This window comes from Pseudogymnoascus verrucosus (assembly GCF_001662655.1).
Source record: "Pseudogymnoascus verrucosus strain UAMH 10579 unplaced genomic scaffold scaffold_11, whole genome shotgun sequence".
NCBI classification, from domain to species: Eukaryota; Fungi; Ascomycota; class Leotiomycetes; order Thelebolales; family Thelebolaceae; genus Pseudogymnoascus; species Pseudogymnoascus verrucosus.
The window spans coordinates 380814-399923 of record NW_017263662.1 but is presented as its reverse complement, the minus strand read 5'-3'; the positions used below and the strand labels follow the sequence as shown (position 1 = coordinate 399923).

At 48.8% G+C, this 19110-nt stretch overlaps 7 protein-coding genes across 7 annotated transcripts; 2 read left to right on the top strand and 5 right to left on the bottom strand.

The window, feature by feature from the left end:
• Window positions 1-679: 679 nt before the first annotated feature.
• VE01_03603 (uncharacterized protein) lies at window positions 680-1819 on the bottom strand (the record flags this gene model as incomplete). Its single annotated transcript, XM_018273088.1, has 2 exons — window positions 680-1585; window positions 1637-1819. The coding sequence occupies 2 exons, from the start codon at window positions 1817-1819 to the stop codon at window positions 680-682; spliced, it is 1089 nt and encodes a 362-aa protein (XP_018132358.1).
• Window positions 1820-3168: 1349 nt separating this feature from the next.
• DPH2 (Diphthamide biosynthesis protein 2) lies at window positions 3169-4848 on the bottom strand (the record flags this gene model as incomplete). Its single annotated transcript, XM_018273087.1, has 1 exon — window positions 3169-4848. The coding sequence occupies one exon, from the start codon at window positions 4846-4848 to the stop codon at window positions 3169-3171; it is 1680 nt and encodes a 559-aa protein (XP_018132357.1).
• A 278-nt stretch (window positions 4849-5126) lies between these two features.
• On the top strand, window positions 5127-6618 carry VE01_03601 (uncharacterized protein). Its single transcript, XM_018273086.2, has 3 exons — window positions 5127-5155; window positions 5202-5701; window positions 5779-6618. Exons 2-3 carry the CDS (start codon window positions 5533-5535, stop codon window positions 6450-6452), a joined length of 843 nt encoding a protein of 280 aa, XP_018132360.1. The 5' UTR covers window positions 5127-5155; window positions 5202-5532; the 3' UTR covers window positions 6453-6618.
• Window positions 6619-6866: 248 nt separating this feature from the next.
• On the bottom strand, window positions 6867-11741 carry VE01_03600 (uncharacterized protein; the record flags this gene model as incomplete). Its single annotated transcript, XM_018273085.2, has 8 exons — window positions 11356-11741; window positions 11046-11288; window positions 10491-10996; window positions 9807-10002; window positions 9683-9709; window positions 9403-9633; window positions 8716-9339; window positions 6867-8087 (listed from the first exon to the last, which is right to left on the bottom strand). The coding sequence occupies exons 1-8, from the start codon at window positions 11686-11688 to the stop codon at window positions 6867-6869; spliced, it is 3381 nt and encodes a 1126-aa protein (XP_018132359.1). The 5' UTR covers window positions 11689-11741.
• Window positions 11742-12921: 1180 nt separating this feature from the next.
• Window positions 12922-13296, bottom strand: VE01_03599 (uncharacterized protein; the record flags this gene model as incomplete). Its single annotated transcript, XM_018273084.1, has 2 exons — window positions 12922-13141; window positions 13256-13296. The coding sequence occupies 2 exons, from the start codon at window positions 13294-13296 to the stop codon at window positions 12922-12924; spliced, it is 261 nt and encodes an 86-aa protein (XP_018132377.1).
• A 1522-nt stretch (window positions 13297-14818) lies between these two features.
• On the top strand, window positions 14819-17404 carry VE01_03598 (uncharacterized protein; the record flags this gene model as incomplete). The annotated part of the gene is made up of 4 exons (XM_018273083.2): window positions 14819-15561; window positions 15627-15707; window positions 15760-16492; window positions 16546-17404. Exons 1-4 carry the CDS (start codon window positions 15456-15458, stop codon window positions 17402-17404), a joined length of 1779 nt encoding a protein of 592 aa, XP_018132376.1. The 5' UTR covers window positions 14819-15455.
• Window positions 17405-17734: 330 nt separating this feature from the next.
• On the bottom strand, window positions 17735-18521 carry VE01_03597 (uncharacterized protein). Its single transcript, XM_059463544.1, has 2 exons — window positions 18002-18521; window positions 17735-17903 (listed from the first exon to the last, which is right to left on the bottom strand). The coding sequence occupies exons 1-2, from the start codon at window positions 18372-18374 to the stop codon at window positions 17773-17775; spliced, it is 504 nt and encodes a 167-aa protein (XP_059319871.1). The 5' UTR covers window positions 18375-18521; the 3' UTR covers window positions 17735-17772.
• Between the last annotated feature and the right edge of the window lie 589 nt (window positions 18522-19110).

Sequence of the window (19110 nt, the reverse complement as noted above, 5' to 3'; positions counted from 1 at the left end):
TGTGAAGTCAACAATTATTTACAAGTGGAAGGAGGCGTCCATTGATAATGTAACTCCTGTTACAATTTCTACTATTAAACAAACGGCTAATAGAGAGCCGAAGTTTTACAGATGGCTAATATTACTAGGTTGTGGTGAATTTATTAAATATGAATAAAATTATTTTAATGAAGGATCATTTTCAAAGTTCTCGTTTCATAGACAGATAACATCACACACTTACGACCTTAATGCTTCGAAGTTAACAGTCAAGGCTCTACAGGGTGAGCAAAAAAACTCATAGACTCATGAGTTTATACTTAATCATGAGTCGTGAGTCAATAATTTTGTAGACTCATGAGTCAGCTTGAGTTGCTCACCCTAAGGCTCTAAATCCATGGGCACTATGGTCGTTATCACAAGAGTTATTAAACTGAAATTGTCACATATTAGTCGATTAATTATGGTCAAAATCAAATGTGTCGGGGATAAAATTTTGCAGAGACAACGATGCGGCTAGGTAAATATATATTCAGATAGTATAAGCTAACAAACTATCGGGGTAGCCTCCAAAATACCCATCACAGGAATAGCAAAACTGCCTTCATCTAATCATAAACACTACGAACTCCCGACGCCAATCATTCGTACACTAGCTCAGAATACCCCCAGAAGGCTGCAGGGTGTTACTTTAGACACTCTAGAAACCGAGCAGCGAGTTCCACTTTGCTGCGGTGGAGGCATCCCTTGTGCCAAGCGCGAGAATCTGTGCCTTTGCATCGAGGCAAGCGGCCTTGCCAGAGGCGCCGGCGTTGCAGACGTTGGTAAGTTGATCGCAGATCCTGTTGGTGATGATGTTGGGGTTGAGAGCCTCCTGTTGGCCCAGGGCGACAACGGGGTCAATGGCCTGGAAGGTGAATTCAGTGGCAGGGCGGTTGCCAAGTCCACCGACAAATTTCATGGTAGGAGTGCAGGTTCCGAAGTCGAACCCGCCCGCGGAAGCTTGGGCTCCACCGTTTCCAGTAGCAGCATTTCCATTGTTGTTGGCGTTGTTGTTTCCGGCGTTCGCGGCAGCAGTATCAGCAGCAGCGGCAGCACCCATGGTAACAGTAACAAATACAGTGGCCGGTGGGCAATCAGCCGCAGCCACAGCTGTCTTAGCAGCGGCAGCAGCAGCCGTGGTAACTGCGGCATCAGCAGCAGCACCAGCGCCGGCATTAGCACCAGTGTTGGTACCGGCATTTGCACCAGCAGCAGCACCTGCCTTGACATCGACGGTAGCTCCAGAAAGGTCAACTGCTTTCAGGCTAGTAAAGCCATTGTTGACCATGACCTGCGCAACACTAAGGCCCTTCGCATTGAAAGGGGCCGTCTTCGACTTGGCCGAGTTGGCATTCTCAGTGGCAGAGTTGGTGACGGCAGGGTCAACGAGCGGCACAACACCACGAAGAACCTCAGTGGCGGGGAGGGTTGGGTCGCCGCAGATGCTGGGGATGTCGGTCGCGAAGGGGTTGAAGTTCTGCTCGGCAGCAACGAGGCCGATGGCTGCTGCTACGGCATCAGCACCAGTGCCAAGCTTGGCAATGATTTCGTCGGCAGCTTGGAGCTATTATTTGTTAGTAGCTGACTTCATATTAAAGGGCGTTGTGGGTCGTACCTTGGCGCAAGGGTTTGCGGCGCCGAGAAGGGTGCTGATGGCACCTCCAGCTAAGGTAGCGGCAACACCGGGGCCGCCGCCACTGGTGACAGCTGAAATGGCACTGATAGGTTCTTGCTCCTGGCCAAATCTAGCCTCGGCGTAGGCGATGAGAAGAGAAAGAAGGATAGCCTTGGACTGCATATTTCCTGATTTGATGGGTTTGGTTTTTTGACACTTAAAGATCGTAGAATTGAAGTTAAATGAAGGTGGGCCTGCCGACGCTGATTTAAAGAATGAATGTAAATAGAAGCGAAAGTTCACAGAACTGAGAATAGAAACAAAGGACTCGATGGAAAGTTTGAAGAAGTGATGAGGAAAGAAAGAGACATGATTCTGGGTCTCGTCTGACCTTATATGGAGATCCTACCTTGTCGTATTCTTGTAAGATTCGGACAGAATTGGGGGTTGCCAGCCCACTTTGCGCCGTCTCATCCCTGCCAAGAGGAGGGCCATGCAGGAGATCGAGACGGAATTAATATCCTCAGACCGGATGATATCCGAACAAGCCTGTGCGGCGGTATAGAGCAGGAAGAGGCGTCTTTTAGCGCCCATAGCTCCCTCTTTGCCATGTCTTGCTACAACAGACCCTTGACTTTGGGGCCAGGGCCAACCGCCAACCATGGGGTATGTGGTGTTTCGGCCATACGTTGGAAGTGGTACGTGGGGGGCGTTGCTGGGGATATCAGACGAGAATGTTCTGAGGTGCCTTGGAAACGTCCACGGCTTGAAGCGTCTCAAGGAGCTACTAGGGTTATTGAGGCTCCCCATCTTTGGGCCCCACCATCGTTGCGACCTCCTCATGGTAGTCTGTAATCTCTTCATCTAGGTACGGAAATCGTAATTCAGGGGTTGTAAGATTCCTAAAGGCTCTGTGGGATATGAAATACTTGTTGGTTATCAACTCCGCCCTGGTAGTCAACTGTTCTTGGGGTTCGGTCATTACAATTCAATGCGAATTGAGGTGTTGCCTCGGGGCGAACTGTAAAACCATAGCGGAGCGGCTGCTGTTACTTTAGGGTGATGTTGAGACAGCCTTTGAGACCGACAAGGAGTTTCAGGTGGTCTGAAGCGACGCATGGACCAAGAAGGGTGGCTGACGGGACATCGCGGGGATGTTCGGCCCTGACAACCGACAAATCAGACAGGCGTATGATGCCTGCGACTATCGAACAACAAAAATCAAAATATTCCGTTCATCATTTTGAAGCTTTTTAATTCTCCTACGCATGAAGAACACAGCCGCCTTGACTTTTCAAGGGAGAGATGCCTCACTTCATCCCATCAAACCTGGTCGCGGACAAGTAGGGGATTGGATTATTCCGGATCGACATTCTATTATGGTTCTCACAATGCCATCCAAATATCTCTGTATCATCCAATATGGCTTATTTTGCGCTCATAAAACACTTTCTGTCCGACGTAAATGGCAGATTCTAGGGTATCCCATGGTCGATGCATTTTATTCCAACCCTTAAAACGGGTACATCAAATCAGTGTCTATCGCCCTCACCACCCACGGTATATCCTCTTGCGACACCTCCCCTACCTTGTTCCACTTGCGCACCCAGCTGCCCGTCATCATTATCATAGGCAACCTCAAAATCACTACCAAGCCCCTTCCATGTTCGCTGGGAACGTAGATATTCCGCGCCAGGGCTTGCTATACCGTTGATCATAGCCAAGTCTCCGTTTGCACGCTTCATCAGGGCACTTGATGCTGGTACCCCGGTTTCACCTGTCGCATCATTGGAGGTTGACTGGGTTGTTTTCGACGGACGCATGGGCCTGCTGTGACTTATATAACGGCCAGTCCGGAGGTCAAATTCTGGTGGAGCTGAGTCTTCTTCTTCATCCGAGCCTTCATTGTCTTCATCACCAGGCTCATCTGCATCCTTTTTAACTGTCCGGGGTACGAGTGGCTTGTTAATAATGTCGCTGAAATCCCCGTTCCATTCACCTGTCCATACCCGTTCCTCATCGCTCATCAATGCTAGACCAAGCTCGAAAGGGGTGATTATGGGTCGGAAGAACTCTGTGCTATCAAGCAGACTGCTTTCCCAGCACCCAATGACAACCCATCCCCCGATTTCCGAAAAGTTTGCAACCTTTGCAGCGTTGACTTTGCCTACTACAAACGTATAACTCTTCTTTCCCGCCGCAGCAATCCGTGCCTTTATGGCGTCGACAGTCGGCATGTAATTTTTAACGGAGAGCGTGTTTATGAGAATCCCAAAAATGGAACAGGTATTTAAGGATGTGAGTGTAGCATACCGCCTCATCAAGAGACGGGATGTTTGAGCTTCTAGAGCTTGTGGATTTGCCGTATCGGTCGGGTATATATGCATCGACTTGAGCCGCGAGGATAGCGTAAGGAGCAGACTCCGAGGTGGCTCTGATATATGGAATAAACTATAATCTTGCATCTTATTTTCCCCAGATTCGACAGTTGAAGGTACTGTTCGATTTGGGAGAGGCGATGCTGGGTCGTGAATAATAGATGGGGCGAAGACATCGGTGTAGCCCAGAGCCGTTACTTGTTCGAGTATCGTGGGTATATGGTCTGAGTATATAATATCGGCCATGAGTATAATCTTGTTATCCTTTTCCGTATATGTTTGCTGGAATGCTTCTATCACGGGTTCAATCGGAAGCTTATGGGTTGTAAAGACGTAGATGACGGGAAGCCTCGCCGTGGGCGACAGGCAAGAACGGCCATAGTGGACCACTACGTCGGCGTCAACATGCTCTGCTGCGATCTCATCCACACAACATGCTCCATATGATGTATCTGCCAGTATAAAAAGTCGGTCTTCGGATGGTTGCTTTGCTATATTTTGTTTCGCAATATCCAGCTCTTGCACAGCCTTGGCCACATCCTCCACACCAGCGTCTGCTTCCGCAGCCTTTGGGGACAAATCTTTCAGCGCCTTCTGTAAAAATTCGAAAACCCTCGGCGCATCGTTCAGCATGTTGTCTGGAAACTGTAGAGCGACTCGCCTCCATCCTCCAGCTCGGATCTCCCCCGCCGTCCGGACAATCTCGTAAACGTGTCGCACATCATCGTCGCTCAACCTTTTGCCGAACGAGCTCTTCGCAACAGGCGTAGGGTCTTCGAATAGATGTGCGTCTGGCGTCGACAGCACCGGCGGCGCAACAAGGTTTCCTTCCATCGGGCTGGTTATGTATGTGGTGTCTCAGCCTCGTCTCGGATTTGGCGGGGAACAATAATTTGTGGTGGGATGATCGGCAACTGGCGGCAGAATGATAGTGCTTGATTAATTTAGCCTAGCTCCGAACTAATTTCTTTTATACGCGTATAGCTATCCGATACGCGTATACCGCCGTATAGACTTCCTAATACGTGCAGGATACGCGCAAATACGCGCAAGTACGTGAAATGCCATGGGATATACGAGTAAAGCTCTTAGCTATATGCACTACGCCATACCCCAATTTCTGCCCGTTGCCATGAATCAGGTCTACTCCATCAATGCCATATTGTACGCGCAAGCTAAATTTATAGAGCGCTTGCCCGTTTCTGGTACGGTTCATTGCGATACGCGGAGATTTCCTCTTACTTCGAGCTTTTGATGCACCAAAGGTCTGTTTCCATAGACAATAATACCCATGTGTAGAAAAGATAAGTAGTCCCCTCTCCCTTCTCATTCTGGTTGAAAGTCACACACTCGACTACTCAACTTCATTTATACCCAATCTTCCATTGCCTTTCTCTTCGTCCCTTTCCTTGCCTCTCTTTCTTGAGCTCTCGCCCCTTACCACTACATCGGAGCATTCCTTCACTGTTCAATTCGACATTCGGCTTCCTTACATCAGGTATAACCTAGATTGTCAGGATGACTGAACTCAAGTCTCACAATGGCTACTATCTGTGGCACTATCTTCCCTCGACCCCCGCGGCAGTTATCTTCTGCATCCTCTTCATAATCGCCACGGTCGCGCACTTATGGCGCTTGTGCAAGACTCGCGCCTGGTTTTGTCTCGCCTTTACCATCGGGGCTTTTTGTACGATCCTTCTACCCTGCCCCTCCACGTTCCGTGGCCTATTCCAGTCTCTGGTCCAAGTCTAACCTCTACGATAGTCGAAGTTATTGGCTTTGGCGCGCGAGCGGCTGCCCATAACCGAACCGATGCACTCATGCCCTACATCATCCAGAACTTATTTATTCTCCTCCCGCCTGCCCTCTTCGCTGCCTCCATCTACATGACCCTCGGCCGAATCATCAACGCTGTCAATGGAGGGCATCTTTCTATCATCCGACCAACATGGCTCACCAAGATTTTCGTGGGCGGCGATGTCTTCTCTTTTATGGTCCAGGGCGGAGGTGGTGGAATGATGGCTGGTGGGGATCAAAGCAAGGTCAAGCTCGGCCAGAACATGATTTTGGGCGGTTTGGGCATCCAACTCCTCATGTTTGGGCTCTTCTGGCTTACAGCTGTCCTCTTCCACCTTAAGATTCGCAAGAATCCGACAACCGAGAGCTACACCATTGACGCCAAATGGGAGCAGTATCTGGGTATGCTCTACATGGTCAGTGCATTGATCATGATAAGGAGCATCTTCCGTGTTGCGGAGTATGTGATGGGCAACGATGGTTATCTTCTGATGAATGAGTGGCCGCTGTATGTGTTCGATGCGACGTTGATGTTTGGTGTGACGGTGTTGTTTTACTGGAGACATCCAGGCGCCCTCACGGCTGCGAAGATCCACGATGCAGAGCGTGTTCAGCTTGAAAGCATGAGCTCGAAAGCATAAGTTCGAAACCTCGATCGGGTTATAGAAGGGAGAATCGAGAGTGTTTTTCATTTGTCATCTACTATAGTTTTATTTGCTGTGGCGTTATTAGAGGATTTTGATATAGTTGTTTTTGAATAGCGAGATAGCACCCATTCGATATAGTTACCAAATAAGACATGCTGCCAATAGTTTTCCGGATTTCCGTATAAGAGACTGCTTTGTAATCTTGGTATGAATTATAACTTCATTCGAGAATTGGTGGTTCGTCATCTGTGAATTATTATATTTTTGATTCGTGAGAAATTAATATATATTTATAGTGTACCAAATCTTCATTTTCCAACTCCTACCAAAATAGCACATCACCCCAAGGAATTCTTGGCATTTATTTTTCGAACCTCCTGATTGAAACTCCTGTTTAATTCCAAAATCCTATTCCGCAGGCGTAGAAGACTCGGCAAGAGCCGCACTCGGCCAAGCCAACCAATTCTCCCAATACGTTCCCAAGTACCCCGAGATAGACTCGATAATATACCTCCCAGAACCCCCAACCAGCCAGGCGTCACGATGCGAATGCAGCATCACAGCGAAATGTGCCAAAATAGCGAGCGCCTCCGGCCTGCGCTGCTTCAACAGATCCAAGTACTCAGTGGAAATTTGAATCGGCCAGGCAAACGCTAGACCAACTACATGTCGCACGCGCTGGGCGTCAAACCCCCATTGTAGGCTCTCGACGGCCTGCATGTATGTTTCTCTGGTCGCGGGGCTAATGTCAGCTGCCTCGAGGAGGTGGCGAAGGCTGTCGCACTCGTTACCCTGCGGTTGGCCGCGCTGTGGCAAATCGCTCTCATCCTCGAGCATGAGCGCTTTAGCTGATAATTCGCGTAGCATCTCCCAGTTGTTGGAAATAACGGACCGGACACCGCGGTGGACTTGCATATACTTGACGAACTCTTCGAGGAAGCTGTGGAAGTTGTCGCTGTGATATTTGAACGTGGTGTAGAATACATGGTTACCTATGAACGAGGAGAAAACGAACATTGGGAGACAGTTGGTTGGTGTAACTTGATGGCATGTTTGATTGAATGATGAGAGGGCGACTGTTTGAAGTTCTGCAGCGACGCTCTCAAGAAGTTGTTGTCGGTTTGGCTGTACCACGGCGAGATGAAGGGCTGACAACGCAAGTAATTCGTACATTAGGAATGGATGGGTCAAAGCTGGCGGAATTACCATATCGGTCATGGTCTGGGAATAACTTTGGCTGGCGCCGACGTATAAAGACTTCTCCTGCAATGCGTGGTAGAGGAGCTCCATATGCAGCATGTTAACCGTGCCATTGACCCCATGAGGCAGTGCTTCTCCAATCGTTGAACCGGCAATAACTGGAGAAATGGTAGATGGCGTGAATTGGCTTTGGCGGTCCGATGACACTGGCGAGCTTCCAAGAGGTGAAAAGGAGCCGTTCACACGTACTGCCGTGGCCGAAGTGGCAGCTGGAGAACCAGCAAAACTTGCATGACTTGCGTTGCTCAAAGCTGGTGAACTGGCCGGTGAAGCAGGCGATACAATCGGCGGCTTGCGCCCAGTATCAAGATAAAGACAGGAACGCTCTGACGTGGTACAATTGACGCATGATGGGCGCCGTTCATCACACTGTAGTAATAATTAGCTAGCTGAACACAAAACCCAGAGTAGTATAATAATGACGAGGTTTTTGGAGCAATATTGACCCAATAATAAAAATCTTTAGGGGATATATTACTTTCATGTGTCTTCTCTTACATTCCTGGCATCCACTCTTCGACTTCTTGTGCACTCTGCGTCGCATTTGGCCGTCTAATCCACAAAATTATTGCAGGAAACTAGAGCCTCGAGGTATTCTGGGGTATACTAATTGAAAAATAACATTTAGAGTAGTTCGGATAGGAAAACTAGCTTATACCGTCGAAGAAGTGACAGAAATAGAACTTGTGTCGTGGTATGACGCGCGGCTAAGGGTCAATATAGTTGATATCTGCGACACCAAATCATGTGACTACACCGGGCTGGATTTAAATACGAGCTCCACTTTCTCTAAATAAACACTGGCACTTGTAAGGGCGAAGTCTATTACTCTAGGCTAAAATAGTTCTTATAATAGGTATTATAAACCAATTTGTCAAGTAATAAGCCTTACCAAAAAAATCGTTGGCGCTCCCTATCGGCCCTATTCATAGTGGTGTCAAACACGGCAACTTATCCCCTTCCAGTCGCTCCTTGATACGAACCCGCAAACTTAAACCGATAACGAAGCAGTCTTCGCCCATAATTTCGCTATAGTTTCGTCATGCCAGTCCTGCTCTTCTATCAAAAGAACATGTCCCCTCCCCTCCCTCACGTAACTCTGTCCAGGCTCCAGTTGCTTTATTAGAGCCTCCCCATGAGGGAACGTCAGCATGCGATCCTCGGTTCCATGCACAACCAAAATCCTCTCCCTCCCCACCTTGTCCCCAAGCTCCTTCAGCCGCTCTGGACTCATGTCATGCCACCCCGCAGCAATGGCTTGTAAAATGAAACCCTTCGGTCCAAAGCTGTCTGTATCCGAACGCTTCTCTAGATCTTGCGCTGCGATGCGCGCAAAGTTGGTCGGGAAGTGGCCGTACGCGCCCGACTCCCAGTCCGTGTGGCCGGCGGCAGGGAGGCAGCCGGGTGTGGTTGAGGAAGGCAGGTGTAGGGTGTCGGGAGCGTCGAGCCAGCTGTCAGGGAACATGTTGTAGGCGACGTCGATGATGGTGCGATCAAGGGACTTGGGCAAAAACATGCTGACTCTGTTACGTACATTTTGCAGGAAAGGGACGGTGCGCTGGAAACGTGCAAGAGTGGAGAAAAGAGAAAGTGAGCATATGCGCTCGGGTATGAGTTGACCCTGAAGAACTGTTAGTGACTGAACCAAGAAATGATCAAGGCTATGGTGGATAAGGCTGCATACGAGTTCCTGTGCGATCATACCGCCCATTGACACCCCAATAACGTGCAATTCCCGCTCCTGAGTCCAGCCTAAGTGATCTGCGAGCTCGACAACATCCTTCGCCATTTCGGAGGTCGAGTAGCGCATGACAGGCTTGTCAGAGCGGCCAATACCGCGGTTATCGAAGATCAAGAAGGAGTACTGATCTCCCTGCTCGTGGCCAAACCTTAATGTTTGGCGTTGCCATGCTGCCTATTCTTGTGTTAGCCTCTATAATTCATGCGGGGATCTATGAACTTACCTTGTTGGCTCCAAGTCCTGTGATCGCCTGAATAATAGCTTGTTAGTCTAGTTCCATCATTTTTCTAACATCTAGCTCCTCGTAATCACGTGTACGACATGCCATGCGGTGTCTCGTGACTTACTATAACCTTCGTCTTTCCCGTTCCGTGTACCTCCCATGAAATGTTCAAAGGACCTCCTCTCCCCTCTGCAACTTTCAACTTTCCCTCCTGTGTTGGCTGAAGTTTCCACGTCACTGATGGGTAGCTAGGCAATGCCGTCACCTCAGCGGCCGTCAGGCGTGGGTGCTTGGCGGCGGTATCTGGAGGAGCATGAGCCCTATGCGGCGGTCAGCATGCGACAGGGCAGGAGAGGGCCTAGGAACCTACATCGCGGAGTTACAAATGTATTCACAAATTAAGAAACCGAAACAGATGAGAAGCAGGAGAGTTTGCGGGCTAATATGATGTTGGCATTGATATTGTAAATGCAAGGCAGGAACGCGCTTGGAAAGAGTGGGGCAGGTACGTACGACTCCGGTGGGTGGCCCCTTCCTAAAATAGAACCCCACACTTTCACAAGCTAATACGCCACAGACGAATCCCACGATTACCACCGATTACTTCATCTGGAATTGCGGACTATGGATAGCTTCATAATATATATCTGGTATGTAAACTGAGTTACGAGGTGGAGTTCTTCAGTATATACAGTCGACTAACCCCCAGAGCTACTATATATTTGTACTATGAACTAAAAGCCAAGATACTGTCTCGTACCCGACTATGTGAAGGATGCGATCGTGGCCATCTAGATCGTCCTCTTACCCCCATTTCGCATTCAGCGCATCATATCTCGCCTGGTTGATTCCAATAACCGAACCATGCCTCAAGTACGTTGGGAAATTCGTTCGATCCCCATCCACCCAGGCATTGGCATTCAGATTCGTTGACGTAAATGGCCTGTACCCATCACTGCCATAATAATCTAACAGCAGGTTGACCTTCCCATTAACTTGATTATCTAGGTAGGCGTATGGGCCCTCAACCTGAGTGTGAATCCAAGCCGAGGCGCCGCCGGGTCGTGTCCAGGTACCGAATAAACCGTTGTCTGACCGTTCCATGTAGACGAGTGAGGCGGACTCATCCTTAAGGAAGCGTGCGTAGCTATTGGCGCCATATTGTGGTAGCTGTAAGATTGCTAGGTCGATGACGGGAGTTGAGGCGGCGATGAGAGTCTGTGGCGAGGTGAAGGTTTTGAAGTCGCTGGTGTAAGCATATCGGATTTGGCTGGCACCAGGGGTTCCAGTGTGCTGGGAGTCGGACGTGGAGTACTGCAATTCAGGTTAGGAAGTGAATAGTATAAGGTAGCGGGCGTCTTACGAATTTGGATGCCCAGTGAACCAAGTATTGGCCTGGAGAGGTGTCAATATAACCATCGCCTTCTAAGACAGGTTTTGGGATCTCACCCTTGCTCGCATCCCAAATTGCATCAGGCGCCCACACCATTCCAGCTTGGTCGTTCTCAACTTTTATCAACCTCTCAGAGCCCCAGTTAATTAGATCTGTGCTTTCCCAGATATAAATACTGAGAGACCCTTTACGCTGAGATGCGTCCCAGGTGGTCTGCCTTCGTGTCAGATCCTGGCCAAATAAAACTGATGATAGGGGACATCTTCAGGCCATAGTTTACCTTTGCGATATCTAAATCGGTTCCCATGATATACCATTTTTTGCCAGCCTCAGATCCACCACCGTTGATAATAGACGGATCGCGGACTCCGCCCGTACCGGAAGATGGGTCGAGAATTGCCTGACCGCCCTTCAAAGCTTTGAAGGAGAGCGCATTGTTTCCATTGCTCAAGTAGAAGTAGACATTTGGTGCGTCTCCCAGGAAGAAGACTCCAAGGTAACCCACAAGACTAGAGTCAGCACGGACAGAGATATCTGTAATATCAGACTCCAAGGGCAGGGCCGATACGGTGCTTGATGCCAGAAAGGCGTAAAATACGGTTGAGAGCTTCATGATGCGTGATACTAGAGAAATCCAAGAGGGATCCAGTTGAATATAAGGAGAACACTATAACTCGCACGAATGGAAAGCCACTACCGAGACGGCAAAGCCGAATTTCTAGATTAACTTACTCGGAGGACATGGTAAAGAAAGGCATAAATGAATAGCTCGGCATATCACTGATTCTATTTACCGGATAGTTCCACGTATAGAAAGTTTTTTGGACCTGTCCCTGGCACTATATAAGATGGAGGCTTTATATGGTGGAATTATTAGGTTGCCAAGACAAACCCCTCGATCTACCACCATGGATGGTGCGGGGAAGCTGTACGAGGCTAATCGAAGCGGATGATGTGATATGCGTGGGGTTGAACGTTTGGGGTTTGATGTGGAGGAATAATAATCCGCTTGCAACGTGTATGCTTAAGTTTGTCTTGCCACCCAAAGGCCCGAAGACGAACTGTGTACAACAGCTAGGATATATAGAAACTATCACTAAACGAAAGATGCTCAATCACCGGCAGGTGAATTCTGCCCGGACGCAAGGGCATGGACCTGGCCATTGGTTATATGAGCGAATATTCGCGGACAAACCTCGGCATTCTATCGTCGTATTACAGCTATATTGCATCCTTTAAGGAGCTAGTTCCTTGGAAGTCGAGCTAAAGAGACAAACCCTATCCTTAAACTGGTCCGCTGCTCCGTTCACCAGCGCTATTATGAATACCAATTGATGTCTTTCAAACTATCTTTGACACGTGCCATGGCGGATGTAGCAGCGGATGGATACTATATATGGCACCATGCCTGTGAAAGTGCTGATTAATTAATCAGTTGAAGGTGTTATCAAATGCATGTGAGAAATGGTAGGAGAGAGATCGAGGCTGGGGCTTGTAGTCAGCGGGGTCCCAAATGAACATGTGGATAATAGTTGGACGCTTCTGACAGTACCGATCAGGGCAATATGATTGATTTGAATGATAGTGATCAACTCGGTTGACGTTTGGTTTCGTAGCCTGTACCACCAGAGATGTTGGTCAATGCATACGAGCGGATTCAGACAACTTTCAATTGCAACAATACGCAAAGTACATTAATATCCCCCCGAAAACGAAGCAGTTCGGGTATCTCTCATCAACCTAACTCCTCGAGGCCTAGGAGCCCAATGGTATCATTCCAAAACAGACCTGTACTCTCCTCCCCACCCCACCATTGGCACACTGCAGCTTCCAGCAGCATTACCGCTCAGTATTCACGTGCAACTGCCTCATTGATAGCCTTGCGGCGCTCTTCTTTGGCAGTTTTGTGGTGAGACTCGCTCCCTGGAATGGCAAGAGACTTGTAGTCTGCGTCTTCCTCATCGAGGAAGCGTTGGAGTTGCGCTGACGTCTCTCGAACTTTGGGTGGCTTGGATCTCTGCGTTGTCTGTTTTATATTTTTGGTTGGCTTGGAAGACGATATAACTCTGTAGCTTCCTTTGTTAGTCTCCGCGCTTAGCCCAGACGGTTCAATAGAGCGGACCAATATGAGAATCCGGGGGGGTTTGGGGGGTTGGAATATATCAGCAGTTGAGCTTTACCTTCGGCTTGGTTCTGAACATGCCTTTAAGCTGGCTGCCATTGCTACTACTTCAAATAGACCTTAGGTTTATGGAAGAGAATAGTTGTACTTGCTGGGCCGTCAGATCTAAAAGAATGGCCCTGGGAATGGGGCTTGTAACTATTCATATAGGTGTCCATTCCAGTGTCAGACATAGGGGCGAGTATAAATTTTCCACTGCATTTGTGGTGTTCTGAATGCTAGCAACGACCGTAGGTACTGCAAACTTTGCAGTCTGGCCGCCAAAGCGGCCGGATATTAAAACACAGCAACATATCCACCAAGGTGTGAGAGATTAAGGACTCCACGCGGTTCCTGATGAATATTCCGGGAGCATCTCATAGGCCATTTGAAGACCACCACAGCCGCTGTGCACGCAAAACAGCAGCTGACTGGCCCTAAAGATATCAGATTCCACACAGATCTCTATTGTGCGATTCGAGTTTCTGATATCATCACTGTTATCGAGTTTGACGAAGACACACAACCACGACAGGACGCAACGATCACCACGAACGCCGTGGGATACGGCGGGTTTCCGGACCACCAGCACGAGGGACTGGATCGATCGTCGTCGCTATATCCGTGCTTGAGGGAAACCGAAAACTGAACGAGTTCAGTACCGAAACAAACGCAATGATTGGACCTCATGTCCTCTGTGACCCCGGCTTTATTCCACAGCTTGCGCGCTCCCACGATGAGTCTGCTCAATTGCAGAATCGACAAAAGTAACTGGGACGTTGGAAGAACCCGCATCGAGAACAACGTCTCCACGACAAGTCAAGCGTGCAACCCACGGAGCTTGGTGTCACACACTGCTGCTATTTTGGAGAAACAAGCAGCACCGAATGTAATGACGCTGCGATTGAGCGTGTACGTATGGTTTTAAAGTTATTGGAGTACGACAGACAAATAAGCAAACATTACTCCAACCGCGGAGCCCGGAGACGATGCCGGTGGCCACCCCTTACTGTGCTCCCCAGCTCTGGATCTCTCGTAGCCGCGACATGAGATTTGAGAAACGAATCGTGACCCTAACGGATGCGCCATGTCATGACCTGCGTGATGTCGCCTGACCTCAGCCCTAGCAGTATTTGAATGGGCGTTTTTCCATTTCAAATAGACGGCGTGTGTCTCAAACTTGTGCAAATGTTGAGCAGTGGCTTGGTTTCGGGAGTCGCACCGCACCTATAATTCAATTTGCAGAATTCTTCAAAATGCACTCAATCGCCCTCGGGTTGACGGCGGCAAGGACGAATGAGCAGCGGCATAAAAACATATTTGTGTGCGATGTAGATCACGCAATATGGTTGCACATGTTGCTGTAAAAGTATTGCTTTTATACACCCACGTTGATATTGAATTTTGAGAATCTTACAAATAGCAATTCCGCATCATCCTCCGATCATCGCGGCTTCGTTCCCCTTTTCCTGTTGGCCAAATGCCCAATCTGGCCGTCTGCAGTCATGTGATTTATCAATCGACACCGCCACCGTCGTGACAGCGGCACGGCACGCACCGACAGGTACGCATAAATGCATCCCATGTGCATCAAAGGGTATACGCTTTCTATTCAACTCACCATCAGCCTCATTTTACTTACGGTTATAGCTTGGACACATAAATTAGCTTGGGCGTTACGTAAACAGGTGCCAGAGACTCGTTACGAAAGGCCAAGGAAACCGCTACAAAAGGCCAAGGAAACAATTTCCGGAAAGGTGCCGCCGCCGTAGAATCACCACCATCCATATCTCAATCCAAGAAACCCTCGCTCAAGCACCGCGGCTAATCCTACGGGGCATCCTCGTCTCCACCTTCTAAGTTTACAACCGTTGCTCATTATCGTGGATTCGAGTGGCGCTTAGGGGGCTCTGAGACGTTTTTGTTGACATGTGTTGTGTTGTGTTAATAGGAGCAAGGCCGCTTCGACAGATGGACAGGGACAAGGGGCCAAGACTTAGAATTTAGCCTTCATTTAAAACCCCACACTGTGGCCGTTGTGGCAGTTACTGCCAGCTGACCGGAGTGGATACTATTGTATTTCTGCCCTCCCCTCTCTTCCTCCGAGGACCCCTTCTCTTTCTTATGTATGCTACATATGCTTTGGTTGATGTAGCGAATCAACTCCATCGTGTTGGAAATAGCACTCTACGCCCTGCGCCGTCGCGCCAGATGCGACAATGAGGTTCATTATCCTACTTCTTCTCGGACTTCGAATCTCCAGCGTCAATGCCACACCAGCCTCGTTTCTCCCAAAAGGATTTAAATCGTGGTTTTGGCCATCTTGTACGTAGTTGAGGTTTACAAGGAGTAGTGCTGTTGCAGACATGCGGATCTAACCTTCACAAAAGCAATTGTCGTAGGCAACTGGCTCTACCTCCATGGCGGCGAAATCCATCATAACGATGATGGTGTCATGACCTATCTACCAAGTACGCTTCCTCTCCTCACCCCCTTCGTTAGCTCACCTCTAGACCTTCATAGACTCCCAGACTTTCGCAATTGACCTTTCCAAGTCCTGGTCCACCTCCACTGTCGATGCAATAATCTCTAATCACGCCGAAGAATTCAAGCCGTCCCGACGGCCAGAGATCTACCACGATACGATACATAACGTTGTCTACAGTTACGGCGGGGCATACTACAGCGCAAACTTCAAAGACGACCATGTTACATATGAAGCGAATGTGACGCCTGAAGTCTGGGGCTTTACGCCTCCCGAAAACGGTAACGTGAACTGGTCGCGCCAATTCGCGAAGTCAATTTCAGACTCTTTCCCTCTCACCTCCAGTATCGAATACGCCCTCACGACAAGCAGCGATAAAAAGCATTATAGCTTTGGCGGCACGATAACTTATAATGTAGTTCCCGACGGTGGGGAAGGAGTACCCATACAAATGGTGATGGAAGACTTTGTAACCTATGACTACGCAACCCAGACATATAGCAACGTATCACGGACTACACCACACAGTCTCGCGGGCGAGGCACAGTTTGTTCCGCAGTATGGCGAAGAGGGCGTGCTACTTTTCTTTGGCGGGAAGAACCCAGTGGACAGGGGAGCGGCATCATTAGATCTTGCAGACCTTGGCTCTATTGATGTTTATGATATTTACACGGATACATTTTATACCCAAGCGGCTACGAATGCGCCGACGGGGCGATACTCATTCTGCTCTGTAGGAGCTAGTAATGCGAATAGTTCTTCATACGAAATGTACGTATATTCTGTCACTTTGCGCTCGCCATCCCTATTTTAACATAAGACAGTTTTATCTACGGAGGCGACGTGGGCTCTTCCAACTCTGCAGCAGTGGCCACCCTCAGCAAGGTTTACATCCTAACCCTCCCTGCATTTCACTGGCTCGAGGTACCCACCTCAGCCAGCACCTGGCGCAACAACCACAAGTGCCAAAAAATTGGCGAAAAGTCCATCTCCCAGCATAATCAGCGGCAGATGCTTTCCGTCGGCGGTGATCAGCACCCCTCGGGCGTGGATTGGTCATCATACGTTGACTCCTGGAACTCCGCCATGAAGATCTTCGATCTCACGACACTTACGTGGAGCGACAGCTATAATCCTGACGCGAAAGCGTATACCAGGCCAGATATGGTAAATAGATTCTACTCGAGCAACTCAGCATTCCCATCCACTTGGGGCGATGCCGCTTTAAATTCTATTTTCAACAAATCCGTCACCGCGACAACGCCTAAAACCACGTCCACGCCCACGCCCACACCCACGCCCACGCATACACCTGAACCTGAGAAAGAGACTAGGAGCAAGACAAATGTCGGCGACATAGCTGGCGGCGTTGTCGGAGGAGTGTTCGCGGTGGCGCTTGCTGGATTTCTACTGTGGTGGTTCTGCTGGCGGAAACCCAAGGCAATTAATAGAAATAGCGGGGCACTTGCTGCCACAGATTACCAAGGCAACCAGGGGTATCAAAACGTGAAGGAGGGCGACGGTGGCTCAGAGGGAGCTGAGGTGGAGCTATCAGCCGGGAAGGATATGCCACGGGGGGAGTTACCCGCGGACGATACGCACCAGGAAGAATTGGATGCAATTGAGTATCAGCATAAATATAGGATGCCAGAGCCGCAGAAGCTCTCTAATGGGACAAGATGATCCGCCTCGGTAGGCAAAGGCTGTAATAGGAGCATAATGCACGTAGAGGTTGTTATATTTTGTACTATACAATCCCGATTATAATAATAATACCGAATCTTTTTCCAGTCACTTCAATCAGATTATGGTGTTGCCATTGAAGAATCTGGCAAGCGCGAGCGATTTATCAGATCCCTGGTCTCGTGAAGCTCGCATATTCATCCACTGTGTTTCGTGCAATGTTTTGTCAAATATTTGTAAGAACTGAAGTATGTACAGCAGGTAAGATTTCAGTGTCATCTCACTGCATGCCATTCATATCGCTCCTAGCGACTTGAGCATCCCCACACTGTCCCCATTTCCTTACCTGCACTGTCGATTTCTTCAGCTTAACATAAACATGGCAAATGGATTGTCTGGTAATTGCTGCACGTCTTCCCTGCGGGCGTATCACTTCCCTTCTGCAAAAACAGGTCATAATAGCCCGCTGTAGCGCCATTGCAGACAAGGAAGTTTAATTCTAATGGCTCCCAGTCAGTCTGTGGACTCTTTGCGGGATCCGGCATTTTCTGATACTCGCCCCCTGTGATGGACCTAATAAATGAGGATAACACTTACGGCGTCCATATGGGCTTCCATTCGTGGTAATAATAGTATCCCCCTCGAGTCCCCAAGCCGTCGTGGTGGCCGTGGCGTCAAATGTCAGCGGGAGATAAGAGGTGCTTGCCTCGCCAATATTCAAATACAGAGACGTATTTGTGCTCTGGATGGTATTGCCGATTGTGAAGTATTCAGACGTTGCCTCAGGGCCCATGACAGGTGTGCCATCGCCCGGTAGAGATTGGAGGTAGAGATGATATATCGGGTCCTGAACACCACGGATTTGGTAGGGTTTTGTTTGCCTCTCCGCGATATCATTGGAGACGTCCAGCGGCACAGCGGCGGCCGAGGCGGCGAGCGACGCAGCGGCGAGGAAAGTGAATGAGCGCATCTTGATTAGAATTCTGGCTTACTCGGATTTTACATACACAACGAGCAGAGAACATTGAAAGAAATCCATTTCTAACGGGAAATGGCCTGCTTTTGAGGAACAATAAATGTGTCATATGACGACCACTATCAGATATTTATTAATTTTTCGCGGCGTCTGGACTCTCCGCGTTTCGCATTGATGGCGGCAAATAAGCCACAGCTCCGTGGCCGGCAGCGCACATTACTGAGATAGGCTAAATAAACTGAATTGGGCAGTAGCTGACTCAGCATATTTTTCACAAGCTAGAAATATCCACATTTGGCCTTAGTATATAGCCTTGCGAGGTCGTCAATTGTTTCCTTGTCGCGTTCGTACTCGCGTTCGCATTCGCATGTTGACATTTCGTGTTCGAATCCTTAGTATCACTAGCATGTGCTAGTAAAAGGCTACATGCTAAATATTGGAGCAGCTAAATGTTAAAGAAGCGTTTATTCCCACAAAACACGCAATTGTGAACACACGCTTCCTAGCTCGCTCTACAACGAAGCTTTCTCCGTCTCCAGACTTTGTCTCAAGTTATCATATTCTGTTCCCGTTTCTATCACAACAATTGAACTTTAACAAGCCCCGAAGGGGATTTTTGATATTTTATGAGCATCACATGCGAGACAACCCCACGTTTATGTCTATGCGGGGTTGCAATCAGGGTCGAGTTGCTTGTGGGGTAACCCATTAGAGTGTGGATTTGCAGTGG

Coding starts and splice junctions, on each gene's coding strand:
- VE01_03597 (XM_059463544.1), bottom strand. CDS start 18,374: ATGCGCTCATTCACTTTCCTCGCCGCTGCGTCGCTCGCCGCCTCGGCC. Junction 17,904..18,001: donor TGGAAGCCCATATGGACGCC/GTAAGTGTTATC, acceptor GGGAGCCATTAG/AATTAAACTTCCTTGTCTGC.
- VE01_03601 (XM_018273086.2), top strand. CDS start 5,533: ATGACTGAACTCAAGTCTCACAATGGCTACTATCTGTGGCACTATCTT. Junction 5,702..5,778: donor CTTTACCATCGGGGCTTTTT/GTACGATCCTTC, acceptor CCTCTACGATAG/TCGAAGTTATTGGCTTTGGC.